At 51.7% G+C, this 20778-nt stretch overlaps 10 protein-coding genes across 10 annotated transcripts; 4 read left to right on the top strand and 6 right to left on the bottom strand.

Annotated features, from left to right (window-relative positions):
- Positions 1-131: 131 nt before the first annotated feature.
- N7473_009793 (FYVE zinc finger domain-containing protein) lies at positions 132-1243 on the top strand (the record flags this gene model as incomplete). Its single annotated transcript, XM_057155732.1, has 2 exons — positions 132-581; positions 839-1243. 2 exons carry the CDS (start codon positions 132-134, stop codon positions 1241-1243), a joined length of 855 nt encoding a protein of 284 aa, XP_057004387.1.
- Positions 1244-2125: 882 nt separating this feature from the next.
- N7473_009792 (GNAT family N-acetyltransferase) lies at positions 2126-2872 on the bottom strand (the record flags this gene model as incomplete). The annotated part of the gene is made up of 1 exon (XM_057155731.1): positions 2126-2872. The coding sequence occupies one exon, from the start codon at positions 2870-2872 to the stop codon at positions 2126-2128; it is 747 nt and encodes a 248-aa protein (XP_057004386.1).
- Positions 2873-3410: 538 nt separating this feature from the next.
- N7473_009791 (rRNA (cytosine-C5-)-methyltransferase RCM1) lies at positions 3411-5207 on the top strand (the record flags this gene model as incomplete). The annotated part of the gene is made up of 3 exons (XM_057155730.1): positions 3411-3608; positions 3688-3716; positions 3743-5207. The coding sequence occupies 3 exons, from the start codon at positions 3411-3413 to the stop codon at positions 5205-5207; spliced, it is 1692 nt and encodes a 563-aa protein (XP_057004385.1).
- Positions 5208-5308: 101 nt separating this feature from the next.
- On the bottom strand, positions 5309-6860 carry N7473_009790 (uncharacterized protein; the record flags this gene model as incomplete). Its single annotated transcript, XM_057155729.1, has 4 exons — positions 5309-6285; positions 6357-6425; positions 6526-6648; positions 6722-6860. The coding sequence occupies 4 exons, from the start codon at positions 6858-6860 to the stop codon at positions 5309-5311; spliced, it is 1308 nt and encodes a 435-aa protein (XP_057004384.1).
- Positions 6861-8387: 1527 nt separating this feature from the next.
- Positions 8388-10865, top strand: N7473_009789 (GMC family oxidoreductase). The gene is made up of 3 exons (XM_057155728.1): positions 8388-8774; positions 8830-9947; positions 10010-10865. Exons 1-3 carry the CDS (start codon positions 8395-8397, stop codon positions 10780-10782), a joined length of 2271 nt encoding a protein of 756 aa, XP_057004383.1. The 5' UTR covers positions 8388-8394; the 3' UTR covers positions 10783-10865.
- Positions 10866-10992: 127 nt separating this feature from the next.
- N7473_009788 (glutathione S-transferase family protein) lies at positions 10993-11990 on the bottom strand. The gene is made up of 2 exons (XM_057155727.1): positions 11807-11990; positions 10993-11715 (listed from the first exon to the last, which is right to left on the bottom strand). The coding sequence occupies exons 1-2, from the start codon at positions 11966-11968 to the stop codon at positions 11101-11103; spliced, it is 777 nt and encodes a 258-aa protein (XP_057004382.1). The 5' UTR covers positions 11969-11990; the 3' UTR covers positions 10993-11100.
- Positions 11991-12752: 762 nt separating this feature from the next.
- Positions 12753-13211, top strand: N7473_009787 (F-box domain protein; the record flags this gene model as incomplete). The annotated part of the gene is made up of 1 exon (XM_057155726.1): positions 12753-13211. One exon carries the CDS (start codon positions 12753-12755, stop codon positions 13209-13211), a length of 459 nt encoding a protein of 152 aa, XP_057004381.1.
- A 276-nt stretch (positions 13212-13487) lies between these two features.
- N7473_009786 (putative pyridine nucleotide-disulfide oxidoreductase AMID-like) lies at positions 13488-15016 on the bottom strand (the record flags this gene model as incomplete). Its single annotated transcript, XM_057155725.1, has 5 exons — positions 13488-13531; positions 13603-13910; positions 13966-14323; positions 14408-14746; positions 14809-15016. The coding sequence occupies 5 exons, from the start codon at positions 15014-15016 to the stop codon at positions 13488-13490; spliced, it is 1257 nt and encodes a 418-aa protein (XP_057004380.1).
- A 990-nt stretch (positions 15017-16006) lies between these two features.
- sidI (putative long-chain-fatty-acid-CoA ligase) lies at positions 16007-17984 on the bottom strand (the record flags this gene model as incomplete). Its single annotated transcript, XM_057155724.1, has 4 exons — positions 16007-16674; positions 16762-17141; positions 17205-17502; positions 17570-17984. 4 exons carry the CDS (start codon positions 17982-17984, stop codon positions 16007-16009), a joined length of 1761 nt encoding a protein of 586 aa, XP_057004379.1.
- A 1528-nt stretch (positions 17985-19512) lies between these two features.
- N7473_009784 (Hydrophobin) lies at positions 19513-20585 on the bottom strand. The gene is made up of 3 exons (XM_057155723.1): positions 20083-20585; positions 19928-20025; positions 19513-19868 (listed from the first exon to the last, which is right to left on the bottom strand). The coding sequence occupies exons 1-3, from the start codon at positions 20378-20380 to the stop codon at positions 19812-19814; spliced, it is 453 nt and encodes a 150-aa protein (XP_057004378.1). The 5' UTR covers positions 20381-20585; the 3' UTR covers positions 19513-19811.
- Positions 20586-20778: the final 193 nt, after the last annotated feature.

The raw sequence follows: 20778 nt of genomic DNA, 5'->3' as shown, positions 1-20778 counted from the left end.
TTTCACCTTCACTCTCTCAACTCTCTCAACTCTTTCCTCCTCTGCTTTTCTTCTCCCCCTTCCCCCCTTCTCTCTGCCTTCTCTCCAGAATAGAAACTCTCCCCTCTTCACATTCTCATCATCTTTCCGAAATGGCCACCACTACGACTACCGCCCCCGCCCCCAGCGGCACGGCCGCACCCGGCAACCAAGGCAATCAAATCTCCGTCTACGGTCACCCTTCACCCACCAACTCTTCCACTACCACTCCCGCCAACAACTCACCCACCTCTCCCCGTCTCACTACGGCCGCCCTTCATCAGTTGCCCCTCCAGTCACGCCAGTTGCGTCCGCTCAAGGGCCCTCTATATGTCCCCGCGGCTCTACGGCCCACCGAACGTCCTCAGAAGTCCTCCCCGATCACCCCACCGCGCAGTGTGCACGGTTCTCTCGACAGTCTCAACGAAGACACCGAACCCATCAGTCGGCGTTTCACCATGGAGAGCAAGTCTAGCGGTATCAGCAAGGTCGCTGAACATGAGTGGATGAAGACCGAGCACTTGGGCGTGGTCACGGGGATGCCCACCCGCGACCACTGGAAAGTGAGTAACACTGCCTCCTTTGCGAATTGTTTCTTTTTCTCGTCCTTTCTTTCCCTGTCATTACACCCCCTTTATATATATGACTGGGACTGGCAAGGATGGCGCCATTCGCAGTCGACCTCGCGCGCTCGTCATTGGAATGGCGTGCTCGCGTGTCGATTGCATGGGGCATCTCGCCAACACCTCGCATGATGATCGAATCATATCTGCATCTACCATTCTTAACGTTCCTTTGCTAATCCACCTCTCCCTTACAGGCTGACGCTGCGTCTTCGAGCTGTGATTCGCCTACTTGCCGCTCTTCCTTTGGCATCTTCACCCGCCGTCATCACTGCCGCCACTGCGGTCATGTCTTCTGCTACAATCACACCCCTCATCTCGTGCCTCTGGACCAGGATGCCCGCTTCCACCCGGAAGGTGTCCTCTCCCGTGCCTGTGATCTCTGCTGGAGTGCCTACCAGCGCTGGGAGGAGACTCGCACCGACCGCCTGAACAAGATCCAGAACACGATCGACGCCAAGAACGATGAGACTACTCAGTCGGCCGAGGAAGATCTCGATTCCAGTGAGAACTCGGGCCGAGCGGCTCTCAAGGCCAATCTGGGTCAGACTGCCGAGGTGGCTGCTAGTGTTCCCCGTGACTGGAACTGGAGCACCTTTTAATTGATCGAGCGAGAATCCTTTTCTCTGCAGATTGATCACTTCCATCTCGGGTCTCGCATACTGGTCAGCGGGTCTGGCAACGGCATACTCCGACATATTTCACTTCTGATCTCCGCCTTTTCCATCTTGTCTTTTTTCATGGCCTTATTATTTTTCTGATTTGCGACCATCGGTACGGAGTTTCTATCGGCGTCCCGGGCGTTGAGCAACGTGTGTGCTCTTTTCATTTCCTGCTCTGTCTCGCTATTGTTTTTTCCCAAGGCACTGGTTCTTCACAGTGACCTTGCTTGATGCTTTGCATGATACTTTTTAGACGGGGTCTCACGGTCTCTGGTTCTCTTTGCGCGCAAACTGCTTCGATCCAGCGATCAACAGTCGTCCCGCATCCTCTTTTTTTTGTCTTAGCAGTGGGCTTTGCGCGTGCTTCGTTTTTTTCGTCTTTGATCAGGATACCCCGCCACTTCTCTCGAGCGGCAATCTCGTTTATGCTTTTTTTTTCTCTCTTCATTTGCACTGGTGCCTGATCCTGAACTGCAACGCTAGACGGATATGGCTTGGGGCTGGGCTTGCATCTCAATGTCACCCCCGAAATGAAATCCATTCTTCATCATGAACTAGTCCAGAAATTACTTTTTTCTCCAATTTGCTTTTTCCTTCCCTTTTTATCTCCCCATAAGCTTGTACCACTATCTGTATGAAATTAATCTGTAGATCATGTCGATCTTATCTGATATCCACGCCTTCCTGCATGACACGATATATAGTTTGCCTGCTGCACTCGACATCCCACCTATTGAAGACTTGGAGTATATCCAGACTCCATATCCGTTTACTCTATAGGTTGGATAATGGATACTTCTAGTAATATAGTAATCCTCGAACTCACCGCACTTCCACCCTCCTAAACATCCCCACATGCTCAATCCCCTCTTCATCCCACCGTCCCAACCCCTCATCCCGCACAAATCCAAGTCCACTATACATCCGCTCCACATCCACCTGTGCATGCACCAGCACTAAACCCCGCCACGCCTCTAAACCCCCCTCCGAGTTCTGACCCTCGTCTTTGTCCTGTAGCTTCTGCGAGGAGAGCTGACGAGCTAATTCCCCCGCCGCAGCATCAATTTCCCCTGCGTGTTCTGTAGCCCATTCCAACGCTGTCTCGACAAGACGTCTACCGAGTCCGAAACCGCGGTATTCGGGTAACACGGCCACGCGAGTGAGTTTTATGCAGGGTTCGTGTGACCAGTCGTAGGCGGGGAGGGTTGTGTTTGTATTTGTCGGGTGTGTGAGGAGTTCGTGGGGTGGCTGTGGTGGGGGGACGAGACGGATCACTGCCACGGGGGTAGATGTTGCTGTGGATGTGGATGTAGTAGTGTTTTCTGAGGGAGACGAGGCGTATATCACCCATTGCCAACTTCGGGCATCGTCTGCGTCAATCTCCGCGTCTGCGGAGCAGTGTTGTTCGTCGACGAAGACGCGGACGCGCACTTTCATTGCATCGTTGAAGATTGGGGGGTGGGTCAGGGATGCGGACGGGTCATTTGGGAGGACCAGGTTGCTTGTTGGGCCTGGAGGGGGTTGGATTGAGGTTGTGAAGGTGATGCCCGTAGGTTTTTGGGTTGCCATTGTGGATGTTCGGGGGTTTAGGTAGTTCAGGTTGATGTAGATGTAATGTGTTCCGTGGATGGGAGAGACTTTGTCGGTTTCAAGAGGGAAGGTTCCAATTGTTTGGGTGTAGAGCAGGTGGATGAGGTAGATGGGGAGTTGTGTGTTCAGGCGTATCGGGGGGTATATATCTGCGCCGAGGCATGGATGGGAGCATGGATGGGAGCATGGATGGGAGCATGGATGGGATGAGGAACCAAGTTATCTATCCAGACTTAAAGTTGTCATAAATTGGTCATTTTACCTTTGAAGCTAGAAACTCTCAATATTGAGCTGATCTAAGTCTTTCAAAATTCGAACTCTATATCCTTCCCGGTCTACCTAGATCATCCAATGTTGATTCATGTTGATACCTTAGGCTGAGCCTCCGCGGACAAAAGCAGACCCACGCGAGTGCAAACAAGTCAAACAGGATCTCCAACATTTTATCATTTTATCAATTTGTCTCTTCTACATCTCAGGATTTTAGCTTCCAGCTTTCGCTAGCTGCATCCCCACCATGTCCCTCTACTTCGATGCAGCCGCAATCCTAACCGCCCCCTCAGCAGGAGGCTCCTTCAAATCTCGCATCTACAGCGCCCGCAATCTCCGTGCCTCACCCGCGCAAATCTATGCCCTGATCACCGAGGCTTCTAAATGGGACCGCGTTCTGGCTGATGTCATTGAAAAGGCTGATATTCTCAGTGTGGAGCGCAAGGTGAGTCTATGCATTCCCCTGGGATCTACGTGTCATACCTACTGACTGACAAAGTACCCATGATATTTTTTTATTCTAGTTAACTCCGCTTCTCGCTCTCCTCTTGGTGTATGACCACCTCCTCTCAAAAAAAGGCATTGCCGCGCCTGCTGCACACCCCTCCGCCAAGCGGTGGAACGGCATAAAGTTCGGCTCAAGGCTGAATTTACAAAGGCGCGTGTGCGGAGGGGTTGTGCCACAGTGGAACAGTTCAAAACCGCCGTGCTGCGAGAGAAGCGCGAGGCCGATGGCACTGCCCATTTCGTTTATCCGCGCTGGGTGCGCGTGAATAATATACGGAGTTCTCTTGAGAAACAGCTGTCGACTACCTTTGCGGATTACCAGCGTGTGGATACCCTGGCGGCCCTGGCCCCGGCCGAGGATGAACGTACCAAGCTGAAGTTGTTGTATTTGGATCCGAATATTCCGGACCTTGTGGCGGTGCCGTTTGGTGCGGATTTTACGTCGTCTCCTGCGTACAAGAATGGGGAGATTATTCTACAGGATAAAGCATCGTGCTTCCCTGCGTATCTCTTGTTAGGGGATCGCGGGTTCAAGGATGCCTGGCAGGGTGATCTGGTGGATGGTTGCGCTGCTCCGGGAAACAAAACTACACACATGGCCTCGTTACTTGCCAAGCAGCAAAAGCAGAAGAAACCTCGGAAACAGATCTTCTCTATGGATTCGTCTAAAGTGCGTTCTAAAACGCTGCAGAAGATGGTCTCGCTAGCTGGGGCGGACCCAATGGTTACTGTGCTGCAGGGCCAGGATTTCCTGGCGCTGGACCCGATGGATTCGCAGTTTGAGGATGTATCTGGTCTTCTACTTGATCCAAGTTGTTCGGGTAGTGGTATCGTGGGTCGAGACGACGTCCCCCAGCTGACACTACCCCAGCCCAAAGTGGTCAAGTCTTCCAAGCCTAATGGGAAGAAGAGGAAACGTGGGGCGGAGGACCATGACGAACCGGAAGAATCGTCATCAAATGTGACAATGGGACAGCCGAGTGCCGCACCCTCTGATGAGAATGATATTCCAAGCGGTACAATTGACAACGATCGACTCACCAAGCTGTCGAATCTGCAGGCGCGCATCGTCGAGCATGCATTGAGTTTCCCCAACGCAACTCACGTTACATACAGCACCTGCTCCATTCATCTGATCGAGAACGAGGCTGTGGTGGCTCGCCTCTTGGCCTCGGATGTCGCCAAAGAGCGTGGTTGGCGGCTGTTGCGACGGGATGAGCAACCCGAGGGCCTGCGCAAGTGGAAGCACCGTGGTGTCCGGCGTGACCGAGACATGGAGACGGGTGTGGAATCCGAGGAAAGTGAATCAGTTGCCGCACTCTCCGAGGTTGACCTCGAGGCTTGTCTGCGCTGTTGGTCTGGCGATGCAGAGGGGTTGGGAGGTTTCTTTGTTGCCGGGTTTGTACGCGACTCGGAGGGTGCTGTTACAGAACCCGCCAAGATGAAGATCAAATCCGATCATGACAATGGCAATGCCGAAGGCGATGTCACTGATGAAAGCAATGAGGATGAAGAGTGGGATGGCTTTTCCGATTAGATCCAACGTCGATTGCAAGGTCGGAAGCCTTGACCTGTATATTACCAATTGCATAGCTGTCAATCTCTTCAAATCAACATGTCCCCCGCTAGATATCTTCTTCAGAGAAATTGCTGTTGCTGGTTCCGTGCTCGCGCATCGAGCCATGTGTCCAGCTTGACCGCAACCAAGACTGCCTCGTATGCACCGTTATTGTCCGGTTCCACCTGTAGTCGCCATTGCCCCGTCCGAACCACGCAGGGTTCGCTGTAAGAAATCTGGGGTGTATCTGTACGGTGACGTTTGGCTGGCGGCAAATCATCATCCGTCTCCAAGTCTGGCGCAAAGTTCGCCGGGCAGGAGGGGTTTGATACACCGTCAATCATGATATCCGAGGCCTGTCCCCAGCGGACCCTAATAGGGATTGCACCCAGCTGCGAATCCGAAAGATTCATCTTCTTGGCTACCACTTGGAGCAAACTCGCCATGCGAGACTTGGTCAATCCAACAAAGTCAGCCCGGCGGGCAGTTCTGTTGACCAGCGTGGAGGCGTCTGCAATCTCCAGAATCAAGTCGGCCGGGTTCTCGTCTACAAACGGACGAGCGTACAGTACCGAGCCGACGCCAGTTCGAGAAGTCGTATCGGGAGCAAAATGAACACCCGACGGTCGTACATCTTCCAAGCGAATGATAATCTCCGAGCGTTGCCGGAACGGGTTATAACTGATGTGATGGGGGATCAACTTCTGCTCCAGCCCTCGCAGGTGGAAATAGCGACAATCCCGGAGTAGCTCTGCACGATGGTCGGCATTTCGAATATGCAATGGGTATCCGCGTAGCAGGTGAAGCAGCTCTGCAAACACGTCTGCAGACCGATTGGGAACACTCGGGGGCACGATCGCGGGGGGTCGAAGGAGGCCGACGCGATCGAGACCGGGGAAGACCTCAGAGGGCGAGGCGAAAAAGGCACCAAATCCCAGGGAAAAGAAGTTTGGAGAATCACCAGGGCCGGAGAAGATGTCACGGGGGATCTGAAAATGGCGGTCGCCGATTTGGATGAAGATCTCCGACTCGAATAATTGGGACATCAACCGGGGCACTGTCGTTGGTCAGCAGGGAGCTTGGAGGAGTCGGTTGCAAAATTGGGGGCCATTGGCGGGGAGATCTGACAGGTGTAGAATTGCGCGTCGGCGAATAGCTTCACGAATTGGGCGCCATCTCGGGGTCGAACATGATAGCCTGTGGATTATTTATTATTAGCTGTTGAACGAATATTGGGTTGCAGGTGCTAGTGTGTATGCGCGCGTAGTCTGCATACTCGTGTCTGGTCTGGATGTACCTTGGAGATGGCGGGCAATGTCCTGAAAGGTGGCTGGGTCGCGATCAATGTAGAGCGTTCGCACATTGGAGGCATCGGTCAGGCGCAATTGCTCTTCGAAGAAACGGGAGAAGTAGGAGGGAGCTGAATGAGGAGTGGCATGTTAACTTTTTGTGATCGTCGTGGAGAAGATGAGAAGAGGGATGGGATCTCCGACCGTCCGAGGCAATGGAGGCTCCGGAGAGGCGAAACAGCTCGGAGCCAATCTGAATGGCGAAGACCTTGTCGGAAGGAAGGGTACAGGCTGGGGATTTGCCGGCACTAGCGGGGGTGGACGCATTGGAGTCTCCTGCCATGGTGGAGGTGTGATGGAGAGAGGAGAAGAAAGTATGATGATGGTCCGATGGAGGTTGGCGGTGATGAAGCTAAGCTACCTACAGTAGTTAGGACCAGCTACCAGCTGACTACGACCGAATGTCAGTGCACCACCATTCCTGAGTCAATTAGTCTCCGATTATGATCAACCAGTTCCTGAGTTCACCTGTCTACTGAGTCACTATATCTGCCTAACTTGGTACTAACTAACTTAATTAGTTCTTAAGATTGACAGGTAAGTGACTATATCCAGCATGTTTCGCACCTGCTCAGTTCGGATGGAAGACTCCGGTCCTGCAGGTCAAACTATCGAACGGTGGGGATCTCATCGGTTGACATGGATGGACAAATTTGGTACCTATTCAGGGAATCGATGATGATATTTACTTCGATCTCGGGCTCTTCGTTCCCTTTTAATCTGTTCTTAGGATCATCCTTTTCGCACTTTTCTCTCTTTCTCTCTTTGATCTACTATCTATTGCTTATACTTTCTCCTGGGTATGCGTTTCCATGGAAAGATTATTGCCTCTCACCGGTTGATGCTTTTGCTAACAAGACCCAGGGATGTGGAGTAGAGCAAGTACAGCTATACTGTAGCTGTAAGTTATACCTCTAGTAACTCAACAAACCCGCCGGCCAACACACAACATCCACTCTGCTTCGATCATGTTATACAGCAGATGGACCCAATCTATCGGGACAACGGTACGGAGTACTGTACTATGATGTACTGACCGTAGTACTTCCTACCATCGAGACTAGTAGAATAAATAAGAAGAAGAATGGAACGTCGGATACATACTTCTCTTCTTAGTTAGAAGGCGATCAACCTAAAATTCATGACCTGATCCCTTCCTGTTTCGAATTCCTCCCTGCCTGTCCTCATCCAATCGACTCACATGGCTGTGAATCTCGGCTGATTCAAGGACCCTCTTTTTTGAAGTGAACAGTCCGGCAGTCCGCACGAGCTTCTCCGAGAACCTGACGATCGCCGCCAATCGGAGCAACTTGACTGGTTCAACTACTATGATCAGACCCACTTGAAAGGAAAAAACTGGATCCAAGACGCAAAAGCTTGGGGTTCCATGACACTTTTCTAACCGAGGCCCCTCCTCTCCACTCCAGTCCCAATGAGAATCTTCAACCCTTTACGATTCCCGTTGGGAAACATGGCCTGGTTGGATTCTCGATCGGCCCATTCCTCCGCTCTGATTCCTAGGCTTTTACTCAGCCTCGAGCCTCTAACTAGTTAGTAGCCTCTAGGACTTCGGATACGGACCAACACAGCACCGACCGGGCTTGCGAACAGACTGTGGGGTTCGGAAACGAGCCGTTGTCTAGAATTTCCGGGGTGGTTATATCTGTTGACTCTCCACTGCCTGTCATTATTTCTACCGTTTCCCCTCTCGTCCAGTCCAGGTAACTCGCCAATCTTCTGGACGTATACGGTATATCATCTGTTAGACCCTGCATAGCGTGGCTGTTCTAGTTTCGGGTTGAACCTCCATCGTCACTATGACCGATCTTGTTACGTCTGCATCTGCGTATACTCCGCTGGAGGTTCCCCTGCCTGCAGCTCCGGATACCTCCTTCTTTTCCGAGGCGCAATGGAGGACCCTATTTGCTTTGGCAGATGCTATAATCCCGTCCATTCGAACAGCTGCCACCGTCAAGTCATCAACTGATAAGGTTATTTCAACGGCGGAATGGGACTCGGCCGTGACCAAGCTGTCCTCGTTGATCCCCAGCCCCGATGCTGCAAAGATTGCGGCTGTCTATTTGGAAGAAGATGTCTCGTCGAATCCCCTCTTCTGTGCATATGTGGAGCGAATTATGGGCCACTATGTTCATGAGGAAGGAAAGAGTGGCTTTGGAATGATTATGAATGCACTTAAGTATGATTCACCCGGGATTCTATTAAGTGAGATCCGGTAATAACCTCGAATATAGCACGCGAGCGGGCTCATTGATCCTAACTGGATCTACAACACCAATTCATCAACAGCCGGTGGCCTTCCGTGAAAAGGTCTTCAAAGGATGGGACTCTTCCCGACTACCACCCCTCCGTGCAGTTTATCGTGGTCTCACCGCAATTGTCAAGAAGTCATGGGTAATGGCGAGCCCGACGATGAACCAGGTCCTCGGATTCCCTCGCGTTCCAGTCCATGGCAAGCCCACCGATGGATTCCCCTATGAATTCCTGCATTTCCCTGCGGGAGACCAACCCGAGACGCTTGAAACCGATGTGGTCATTGTCGGAAGTGGCTGCGGTGGTGCTGTGACTGCAAAGAATCTGGCCGAGGCGGGTCTTCAAGTGCTTGTGGTTGAAAAGTCATACTCCTACTCCAGCAAGTCGTTCCCCATGACGCCAAACGAGGCATACGTCAACATGTTCGAAAATGCTGGCGCGACTATCAGCGAAGACGGAACGATGGCAGTCCTGGCAGGTTCAACCTGGGGAGGTGGTGGTACGGTCAATTGGTCTGCTGCCCTCCAGACTCAGGCTTATGTTCGTCAAGAGTGGGCCGATACTGGCTTGCCCTTCTTCACGTCACTCGAGTTTCAGCGAAGCTTAGACCGTGTCTGTGACCGTATGGGAGTCAACACCGAGCATATCGTGCATAACCGCCAGAATAATGTCATCTTGGAAGGTGCACGCAAGCTCGGCTATGCTGCCAAGGCAGTGCCACAAAACACTGGTAATAGCGAGCATTACTGCGGTTACTGCACACTGGGTTGCCATTCCACCGGCAAGAAGGGTCCCACGGAATCTTTCCTAGCGGATGCCGCCAAGGCCGGAGCAATCTTCATCGAAGGATTCAAAGCGGATAAGGTAACGTTCGACAAGAAGACGAATAATGGCAAGCGGGTTGCGGTCGGCGTGGAAGGTACTTGGACCTCGCGCGATTCGTACCTCGGCCTCAGCGGCGATGGCGCTGTGAAACGCAAATTGATTATCAAGGCGAAGAAGGTGGTTGTTTCATCGGGTACCTTGAACAGCCCTCTTTTGCTACTCCGGAGTGGCCTCAAGAATTCACAGATTGGAAAGAATTTGCATCTGCATCCAGGTAAAAGCCCTCACTCATCCTTCATTTTCTGGTGCAGCTCTGATACTAACGGGTGTGAACAGTCATGGGTGCCGGCGCCGTATTTGACGAGTCAGTTCGCCCTTGGGAAGGCGGAGCTTTGACGACCGTTGTCAACGAATTCGAGGATCTGGATGGACATGGTCACGGAGTGAAGATTGAAGCCGTGGCAATGATGCCATCCGTGTATATTCCAGTCTTCCCCTGGCGGGACGGGCTGGACTACAAGATGTGGGCCGCGAGCATGAGTCGCAGCACCAGCTTCATCACGCTGACCAAGGATCGTGATGGTGGACGAGTCTTCCCTGACCCTGTTGATGGCCGACCTCGAATTGACTACACTGTCTCTCCGTTCGATCGCCGTCACATCGTGGAGGGCATCATCGCCGCTGCAAAGATTGCATACATCACCGGCGCTAAGGAGTTCCACACGACTTATCGCGATATCGCGCCTTTCATCCGCCCTGATGCGTCCAACCCGGATGCGCCGGAGGGAACCAATGATGTGGCTTTGCAGAATTGGATCGCCGAGCTTCGTCGCAAGTCCCCCCTGAATCCTGAACGGGGTTTGTTTGCTAGCGCGCATCAAATGGGAACCTGCCGAATGGGCAAGAACCCCAAGTCTAGTGTGGTGGATCCCGACTGTCAGGTTTGGGGTACCGATGGTCTATATGTGGTCGACGCATCGGTCTTCCCCAGTGCCAGTGGTGTCAATCCCATGGTCACTAACATGGCTATTGCCGACTGGGCCAGCCGGAATGTCGCTCGGGTGTTGGGAAAGCCCCGAAGTGAGCGGAATGGCATGGCTCGCCTGTGAGAGCAGGCTGTATATACTCATGTGTTGATTTATGTCTATAATTTTATACCCATCTCTCTCATGTTGATGTTGAAAGATTCTCTGTACAAAGTTACCGCTGACAGGTTCGGCCTCTCTGTTGCTCTGATGTCCTAACCAGTGTCGTCTAATCCCGTACATACTTGATATTATGGTATACTTTTTTTTCCCTTTCAACGTAATAAGCATAGTGTGATTATCATTGTGCACGGCCATGATCAGTGTATTGTCATTCATCATTATTTGGTACTTTTGGAATGTTTAACATCATATCTTAAATCCTCAGAGAAAAGTCCGAATTTAACCCTGGTAGGGCTGGCGCTTCTCAACAAAGTTCTTCTCACCAAAGGCCTCCTTCACACCATCGACCTGGATGAGGCGCTCATACCAGCCGATGACGAGAGGAAACTTCTCGCGCATCTCAGCATCGATGACCATAGAGAAACCCCAGACCAGGGCGGAGGCAACGGTAATATCAGCCATGCTGACCTTGTCCTCGCTGGCGAACCAGGTACGGCCCTTGAGGTGAGTCTCGAGACAGCGCAGCGAACGCTCCAGGCGCTGCAGGTTGTTGGTCTCGGTGGCCTCATCGTAGGGGCGGATCTTCAGGCGCCACAAGGCGAGCTGAGTGACGGGGTCCAAAATCTCACCCTGGGCAAAGCAGATCCATTGGCGGATAGCCGCGCGCTCAGCAGGGGTGCCACCGATCAATTGCGTAGCGGCGGGGCCGCTCTCACAAATGTATTGGGCAATAGCGTCGGACTCGAACAGGGTGGTGCCGTCGGCAGCCTCGAAGGCGGGGACCTTGCCGAGAGGGAACTTGGACAGGAAGTCCTCGGTCTTGTTGGTCTTGCCCATGGCGAACTCGGGGTAGATGGCCAGCTCGAGGCCGTTGATGTTGGCCGCAGCCTGGGCCTGTCATATCGAGAGAGATGTTAGCAAGTCTCGCCGGGTATAAGCTTCTCGAAGCAACGGAGATAAGATGGAGGGAGATAACAAAAGGTACCTTCATGACCCGAGGGCTGGGCATGTAAGAGTAAATTGTGCCGAATGGTGCCATTGTGGATGAAGATGAGGTGCGAAGGTTAGTAGAAAGGTAAAAAAGGTAATTGTAAGCCACACTGGCCGGGGGGCAAATCTGATTTAAAGATCCCGTTTCCCCCGCCATCCGCACCCCTGAGTTCAGACCAACTTCAGGTTTGTCGTCGATTAATAATGATGATCATATTCAACACGTTTCACAGCTGGTCACTGGCAGTGGGGTGGAAACAGGTGGAAACCGATTGCTAATCGACAGGGAAAGAATTCCATGGCAAGTGGGGTTAGGGGACATGGCGGTGACACGAGAGAATGGGAGAGAGAGGGAGAAAGTCAATTGGAGCAGAGGGGGATACGAGGCTGTAGAAGGATCGAAATGAACAAAGTAGCCATGGATGAAGGGGATCATAGACACAATGAGGTACCTCTCTATGCTATGTACCTGTCAGATGCATCATGCCAGTATCAAAACCATAGCCTTGTCTTGGTGGGGTTGGACCATGGTCAAGCTGGTCAGGCTGGTCAGCACAGAACCAATGACACCTGACAGGAAATGGTGAGAATAGGGAGGGATCGGCTAGGAGACAGCTATCTTATACTTTGTAGAGATTTCTAATCATCTCTACTGAAATACTAACTAAATAATAACTCGAAGCAATTGTCAGCGGTTCTCTAGTTTTGGTTGATACATGGACTAACAGTATTGTATCGATTATCGCTACACGACATGGCTGCGCATCACCAACTTGTCGTATGGTATGGTATCAATGGTATTATTACCCCAACTCCCCGTGACTTCCCCATTATCTTCAGCCTCACACCTTCTTCCACTTCCCATTTACCACTCACTCCTCACCACTTGACTCGAGGTTCTGAGAATAACAACATGAACCCCCCTTCCATAATCTCAATCAATGCCTCCATTCTTCCGGCTCCCACCTGAACTGCATGTCTTAATCACCTCCTTTCTCCCGATCGAGGACCAGCTCCAGTTCAGGCTGACCTGTGCCTACATCTACGATGTGATTCCTCCACTGTCGCACGAGGAGCTGCTGCTAGCCGAATCCACCAACTGGGCCCGTCGGAAAGATGTCTATGCCTGCCGTTATTGCCTCCGGCTGCGCCCTGCAAGTCAATTTGCAGAGAGCATGCTACGGCGACGTCGCAGCCGAGAAGGCCGGGATAGCAGCAAGCGGTTCTGTGTTGACTGTGGTTTGAAACCGCGCAATGGTACAGCGAGATACGGTCCCGGTGCTCATGTCATTGTCCATGGCCGGTTTTATGTAGTGTGTCTCTATTGCGGAACCTTTCAGCCTGGTGCGACCGACTTCCTCGGCCGGCATACCTCCTACTGCGTGAAATGCTCGAGTTGAACGGCTACAACATTACGGGGCTATCTGTTGAAAGGAATTTGATTGCAAAACTCAATCATACCGGTTTCAATTTCAAATCAGATCAGTGCAACGCCAATGTACAAGTGATTCGCCCGCCAAGGTGGCACGGCCTGTTGGCTATATAACATTCCCAATAAACGTTGAACTCTCAGGAGCACGCTACACCACAGAGCGCAGAACTCCAAACTCCTATCAATTACGACACAAAGCAAGAGCTGATTTTTCTGAATAACTGCAAATTCGGACAGATGAAGCTCACGCCTGGCATGCCTCTGACAATTTCAGATAATTCCTGCAGTCTGAGATGCAGGTTAGCATTCGTCGGGTTCCAGGAGAATCTCACAGCTGAAACTTGAGCCAATAAACTTACTGCTATTGCCCATATCTTCTCCGAACAAGCTAGCCAAGAGCTCCTCGCCATGCTTTGTGCCCTCATCCGGCGTGTAGGACACAGCCTTCGTTCCAAGGGCCAATCCAATCACGGCTGGGAAGGGGTTAAGGGTCTTCAGCGTGGGCTTGCCACCGCTGCACTCGGCCATCATCTGTTGATGAATGTTCATGGCCGCGTAATGACCCATGTGCATTGCACCTCCGCAGCGCTTGATGCCAGGCCAGGCCGCAAGATCTCCGACGGCATAGTGATGCTCGGCGTTGGGAATGTCCGCCGAAAATTGTAATCTTCTGACGTGTGAGAGAATGATCTCGGGATAGGGGACGTTGGGAAGCGACTTACGAAGGCTGGACCTTCACATAACCGTCCTCATTCAGAGTTTGCGGTGGTAAATAGGTGGATGTGGGGATGCATCGTGAGATGGCACTCAACACGTGCCCAGTTGTGATCTGCCGTCCATCACCTAGCGTCAAGCGCCACATGCGCTGGTCACCTTCGACGTCCACTGCGGTGGTGTCCATCACACGCTGGCCCAGTATCACTGCCACACCTCCCTGCTGTAGGATGGAGTACGCCCGCTCTGCAAAGTCATCGGGTAGTGGCTCGGAGGAGAGTAGCCGGTCTCGGGAATGAATCAGAGTGACTTTTTGTTGGGGCTCGAGCATCTTCAACTCGGCGGCCATCTCCACTCCAACTGCACCTGCAATTCCACGATTCAAGTGTTAGATTGGCCAGACAGAAAACGAACGCAACACTGAGCAGAACCGTGAAAAGGGATACATACCACCACCAATGACCACAACACCTCGGGCATTTCGAACATTCTCCGTATGTTTCCTGGCCTCCTCGAGGTAGTCGTCCCGTCGCAGAGATCTAGGAACGGTGGGGTACCCTCGTCGCAGCCCAGAAGCTACGATGAGATAGTCATAAGACTCGGTGATGGTCGAATTGGTCGCCGTATCTAGAATGTGCGCGACTTTGGTGGCACAGTCTACACTGCTGACACTGCCTTGGATGATTTTGAAATCTGGAGATTTGAGTGCCGGGATGTCTTGGAATCGAGTCCAAGACTCTGCGGCTAGTTTCTCGCAAGCCAACGATTTGGGAGTCCCGATGAGATGATCTAGACCGAGCGTGTTAGCTGGAGATTCATATTTTCTTTCGCTTTTTCACTTGAATGCGTACAATAGCCGTCGCGTTCATCCACGATGGTGGTTTGTATGGGAATCCGGTGTGCTGGGGCTGGGCCATCGTAGGCATAGTTGAAGCGCGGTAAACGACCTCGGGAGAGATCCCAGAGGTTCAGAGCGGCAGAGAGACCTCCATAGGAACCACCAATGACGAGGACTCGAAAGGAGCGGGCAACAGCCAGCAGACCGTCGTTGGAGGGCATATTGAGGGGGATAAACAAGATATAGGAGGGAAAGGGAGGAAGGAAAGGAGAGAAAAAGAAAAAGAAACGGAAGGAAGTGTGATAGAACCCGGCAATGCGCAGTATAATATACTCTGCTATGAACCTGACCTGCCAAGGGAACCAAAGGGGGAAACTAAGGAATGATGTCTGACTCGGAATCCGCACAGCCCGAGTACAATAGATTTTGATCTTATCAGATGCGACATCGGTGATGGTCCACAGTTCCGGTCCACACTAGACATTAGACAGGATGTGTGACCACCGACACCTCGTTACCGAATTCTGCGAATCCAGTCTCTTGGCGCGCTTGTGAAACTTATCAGATCCGATCCGATCCTAGCCAGGGTGACATGAGCGATCATGTTCAACTTCCTACTCTAGTAAAGGTGACCGGCTGCTTGGGCTCGTTGGGTGGAGAGTGGGGGGCTACAGACTGTGATACTGTACTTGAATTACTTCTACTATGAGGAGTCAGTCGGGTAATATTGTCCAAATTACGTACTACTGTCTCATTGAGCCATGGGTACTCCGTAGAATTCATATCGTGGCACTGATTTGTCCAATCATATCGAGACTTCCGATCAGACAAGATCCCCATCTAATCTGATTTGCCCCAAATAGGCCACGGAACCCGACTTAGCAAAAAACAAAAGTGAAACCTCGAGGCCTGCCAAGTCGCTAAGGAAATCGCGCAATTTGCCCAGCTTTCGTCAGTGTTACGAGTGGATTGTCACTGGTGTTTTGTTTTGGAAATTCAAAGATACATACCAATTAGTGTATGCCATCTGATAAGATTTGCCCCGCGGAAATCAGTAAAGAATTCTAAATTTTATTCGCTCTGCCTTCTACCGTATGCGACAAGAACTAGGTGTAGTCAAAAAAAAAGAGATAAACAGAAAACAACACATACAGGGGGTATAAGCAAGCCAGACACTTTCTAAAAGCTGCCAACAGGGCCAGGGCACTCCGTTACGCCTGGGCTCCTTGTTGCGCAAGTGCGGCCGTCGCCATCTGCCGCAACTCCACCTTTCGAACTTTTCCGCTCCCCGTCACTGGTACCGTACTAGAGATGCCCTCCTCGCCAAACACAAACACATGTTGTGGCGCCTTGTGACGACCAAGGGTCTCGCGCGTCCAGGCACGCAGTTCCTCATCCGTCGGTCTATTCTGGCCGGGCGCGAGCTGAATGAACGCGCCAACAACCTCGCCATACTTGGAGTCGGGAATGCCGACAACGGAGGCCAGTTCAATGTGTGGATGCGCGGCCAGACGCTCCTCAATCTCGAGGGGATAGATGTTCTCGCCGCCCCGAATGATGATATCCTTGAACCGACCGGTGATACTGCAGTAGCCCTGCTCGTTGAATGAAGCCTCGTCGCCCGTCTTCAGCCAGGTTACTCCGTCAGCGTCGGTGACGAGAGCCTCGGCTGTCTTCTCCGGGTTGTGCCAGTAGCCCTTGGTGAGTTGGTATCCGGCGATGCAGAGTTCGCCCCGCTGGCCAATGGGGACGATATTTCCCTTTTCATCGATAATCTTTGCGCGGGCGTGGGGTAGGATCTTGCCGACCGTGGTCAATCGGGTGTGAATGCTATCGGTGGTGAAAGCATTAAAGCAGGTAGGTGACGCTTCAGTGAGACCTATTATGGTAATAAATGGTGTCAGCATGCGAAACGATGACATAAAGAGAGCGAACGAAGCAAACGGAGTGTTGGTGCATTTCATACCGTAGCTACTCGTATATTCTGTCATGTTCAATTCTTCGAGAAGTCGCTTCATCAATGGCCGTGGAACTGGAGCTCCCGCGATAATTCCCGTGCGCAGATTCGAAGTATCAAACCCGGCTGGCTTGGGGATGCTAAGGATGGCTTCGAACATGGTGGGAACACCATGCAGGGCCGTACACTTCTCGTCGGAAATGGCATGTAGCACGGCCTTGGGATCAAAAGTCTCGCTGGGGAAGACGATCTTGGAGCCGTGGGTCACTACTGCTAGCATACCCAGAACGAGACCGAAACAGTGGAAAAGTGGAGGTGGGCAGCAGAGAATGTCAAAGGAGGAGAGGTTCATGCGGTCGCCGATGAATCGCGAGTTGTTCACGAGGTTACTTTCGAGGAATTGATAAGCATTGATCTTTGTATTTTCTTTTCAACTTCCACAAAATACGTACTGGTGGGTCAACATGGCTGCTTTAGGATTGCCAGTCGAGCCGCTGGTGAATTGCAAGTTACAGACGTCGTCGGGTCGCAATGCGGCCTCGCGATCCTGTAGTACATGAGTCGCTTGTGACTGGCCCCGGTGAATGACTTGCTCGTAGGTGGTGAAGTCCTGGTAGCTGCCACGAAGAATGACAATCTCGTCCACGCATTTGGAAGTCTTGTTCTGCTTGGGCTTGGGGCCAAGTTCTGTCAAGACCTCTTCGAGGTTGTGACGGCCGATATGAGGAGTCATGAATAGCAAGCGACAGTCTGAATCAGGATATTTGGTTAGTCTTGAGCCTTTCACGGCAACTGTCGAGGCCAATGGTAAAATTACCGGTATGATTTAGAGCATAGTAGAGCTCTGAAGGTGTATACGTGTTGTTCAACACTACCAGAATCGCGCCCACTCGTGCGGCCGCAAAGAAGACGGAAATATACTGTTCGCAATTACCTGCCATAATGCCAACACGATCACCCTTTTGAATACCCATGGCGAGCATGCCCCGCGCAAGACGATCGGACTCGTCCTTTAGATCGGCATAAGTCCATCGCGCTCCCGTCCACGGGAATACCAAGCACTCATAGTCTCCATACTGTAGGGCTTGTAGTGTCAGCAGCTCACCCAAGGTAATATCCAGTAGCTTAGGCTGAGTTGGCCCTGCTACAATTGACCATTGGAGGGGTGCTGGCGATGGCTGGACATGAGACAGCGTCTGTTGCAGACGATGAACACTCCGGGAGACAGCCATGACTGATATGAAGCTGGACACTTGAGAAGCGAGGAGGGTAGATTGGCAGAAAGTGTGCGAGGTCGGGAAAAGATGGAGGACATTCGTGGGCTTATAGCAGCAGCCGATGATACCGCGGCAATAATTTTGTGATTTTTCGTTTTTTTTTTCCTTTCTCCGTATCAGATCAGATAGCCATCGATCAATCAGATAGGCGGGCGCGGTGGAGCGGCGTATTAATGCAGAGTGGATTCTCACGGAGCAAGAAGGATGGACAGCTGGCTGGCGGTATCACCCGTCAAATTGTACAAACTGTACACAGTAGGATACTCCGAGTGATCATATAGCCAGTGCTACCAGTCCAACGTAAAGAGGACAGTGATTCTGGAACTTCTTGGCGCGTCAGATGGTCCACTGCACGTCGGGGACGCACGGAAGCGAAGGTGAATACCCTACGAAAGTGGTTAATTGATCGATACGTCGCAGTGAATCTCCATAGACGATAGAGTAGAAGGATGACAGTGCTTCCTTTCATTTCGACAGCTTGTAGTGGTCTGAGCCGGAACGCGCCTCGAAAGTCTGTCTCAGTCTCAGGAACCGGGCTCGTCTGTGGAGATTGCTCGAATTCTGCTCGGAGAATGGCGATCGACTGAAGAAGTTTCCTAGAGTGGATATTCGCTTCGGACATTTTCGTCAGAATCATTAATCTAAGGCCATGGTTTTGTTAGTGTACGTGGGTACAGTAATACACCTGTTCAAGCTGCATCCATACCGGAAAATACCTGATGCTGGTGATCCACTTTGGGATTCGGTTGGCGGGCCTCGTGGCGCCCCGCTCGGATCAGATAATTTTTCGAGAGTTTTTGCACGGCATGACGAACCATCACAATCGTGAAAGGACGGAATATTGACACTTCAAGTCAAGTTTTTTGAATGAATCAGGGACGCGAAGTCGTCTAAGTCATTCTTCTGACTACACATACGGTGGCTTTGTTTTGCCTGCTTTCCATCAAAGGTTGGTGAATGCAGGAAAGAGAGGACACTGCAGAGTACAACCAGCTTCGACTGATGTGGACCGTCAGGGCCGGTTCATCCGAATGAGTCGTACAGGGCTGCATGAGCCCTGCCTTACTTCATTGACAAAAGTGTGCGTAATGTTGAATTGCTGTCTGTCTGGTGAAAAGTTGTCAGTGGAAGCCTATCGATCTAATCAATCAGCCCGATATCGGCGTATCACCCGTATCTCCACAAAACTCTGCTCCTTCACGCATACTAGCATGCTTGACAGCTGCAGGGTCCAATGACAATATTTCCAAACTCTTGAGCAATCTACCAAGGTGAATTGCTAAATGAGTCAGTCCTCTGAGATGATTGGAGACCCTTTGGTCCCTCAACTCCATAGAGTCGAGTGAAAGAAGTAAATGGTGCCAGAGATCTTTAAGGCAAGTTATAGGCAAGTTAGGCTAACGTGGTGGCCTGGGAACGCGGTCGCTGCCAGAATGAAGCAGGCCAGCCTTTGAGAGACCATTGAAATTGCCGGAAGAGAAAACAGAATGTAGCAAGGACCTTTTATTAAATATGTTTTAATTACATTAATTGTAACGTCCCAGCAAAGACGACAAACGAGAATAGAACGAACGACATGGCACACGAGAGAGACACAGATACCAGGGCACGGGGAATCTGCTGACCTCCATACACCGGAACAAAAGGCCCTTGCCCGGGCTTTCATGTACATATATGTACGTGACTGCATTGTGTACTCCTTCCCACGTAGGCCCGAGTCATTGAACAAGGTAGGCCTCACAGAATTATCTGCTTCGGGGACGGCGGCATGAGCGTTATGATCTAGATAAGGCTGCCGAGGGCAACGCAAGGCAGAGCAACGCCAACGAGGTCACCGTTCTGATGTTGATTAGCTGAGTTTCTTCCAATGCATTCAGGTTCAAAGGAGATTGACATACCGCCTCGGAGCGAGTGTTCTGGCAGCAAGCAATGCTCTGCTGGCACTTCTTGTTGACCAGGTCCTGGGCGTTGACGGGAACCAGGTTCAGAACGGGGACTATTCACCAGTTAGGCATTGATACAGTTATTTGAGGGCTTTCACAGAGTTTCTTACCGTTGAGGTTCAGGTCATTGCAGCCGTTGAAGAGACCCAGGCCGTCACCACCGGGGCCACCACCGAGCGCATTTGTGAGAACACCGTTCAGAACGCCGACATTCTCAACGGAGGAGTCGCCAGCAGCGACCTGCTTGTTGCAGCAGGAGACGACAGCGTCGTTGCCACACTTGGCGTTGGCCTGCTCGAAGGTGAAATCCCGGGGGACGGGCTTGACGTCCTTGCAAGTAGCGCAGTCGCTGGAGGGAAGGGCCAGAGCAGTGGCAGCGAAGAGGAGAGCAGTGGCGAGGAACTTCATATTGATGGATTGGAGGTTGATAAACACGGGAAGTGAGTATTTGGAGGAGTGACTGAAAGTCTTTTTTGAGATGGAGGGATGATTGGAATAGTGGATGAGCTTGAGGATGAAGATTCATTTCAGAGCAGGAATTCTGATGGGTTTTATATTCCTCGTCCCACCATACCCAAGGTCAACAACCCCTTTCGAGATCTCTCGAGCCATGCAGAGGATTCCGTACTTTGGTATCCATGCAGATGTGCTTTTACTCAGCTGGATGCCCTGGGTACCACAGGGCGGGCTAACAAAGTCAATAGTCTTGGCGACCCTGCTTGTGGCAAGTGTAGATACTTGCTCGATGCGGAACTGTAAACAGGCTTTCTGGGCAGCATCCTCTTGCTTGGTCAAGCTGACTAGCG

Source organism: Penicillium subrubescens (assembly GCF_028828155.1).
Source record: "Penicillium subrubescens strain IBT 31985 chromosome Unknown utg000007l_segment0_segment0, whole genome shotgun sequence".
NCBI lineage: Eukaryota > Fungi > Ascomycota > Eurotiomycetes > Eurotiales > Aspergillaceae > Penicillium > Penicillium subrubescens.
This window is presented reverse-complemented; position numbering and strand designations above follow the sequence as displayed.

Excerpts from the sequence above, each read along its gene's own strand:
- N7473_009789 (XM_057155728.1), top strand. The coding sequence starts at position 8,395 with ATGACCGATCTTGTTACGTCTGCATCTGCGTATACTCCGCTGGAGGTT. Across the intron at positions 8,775-8,829 it reads ATGATTATGAATGCACTTAA|CACGCGAGCGGGCTCATTGA; the intron begins GTATGATTCACC and ends CCTCGAATATAG. Across the intron at positions 9,948-10,009 it reads GAATTTGCATCTGCATCCAG|TCATGGGTGCCGGCGCCGTA; the intron begins GTAAAAGCCCTC and ends GGGTGTGAACAG.
- N7473_009788 (XM_057155727.1), bottom strand. The coding sequence starts at position 11,968 with ATGGCGGGGGAAACGGGATCTTTAAATCAGATTTGCCCCCCGGCCAGT. Across the intron at positions 11,716-11,806 it reads CCAGCCCTCGGGTCATGAAG|GCCCAGGCTGCGGCCAACAT; the intron begins GTACCTTTTGTT and ends TCGATATGACAG.
- N7473_009784 (XM_057155723.1), bottom strand. The coding sequence starts at position 20,380 with ATGAAGTTCCTCGCCACTGCTCTCCTCTTCGCTGCCACTGCTCTGGCC. Across the intron at positions 20,026-20,082 it reads CAATGACCTGAACCTCAACG|TCCCCGTTCTGAACCTGGTT; the intron begins GTAAGAAACTCT and ends ACTGGTGAATAG. Across the intron at positions 19,869-19,927 it reads AGAACACTCGCTCCGAGGCG|AACGGTGACCTCGTTGGCGT; the intron begins GTATGTCAATCT and ends AATCAACATCAG.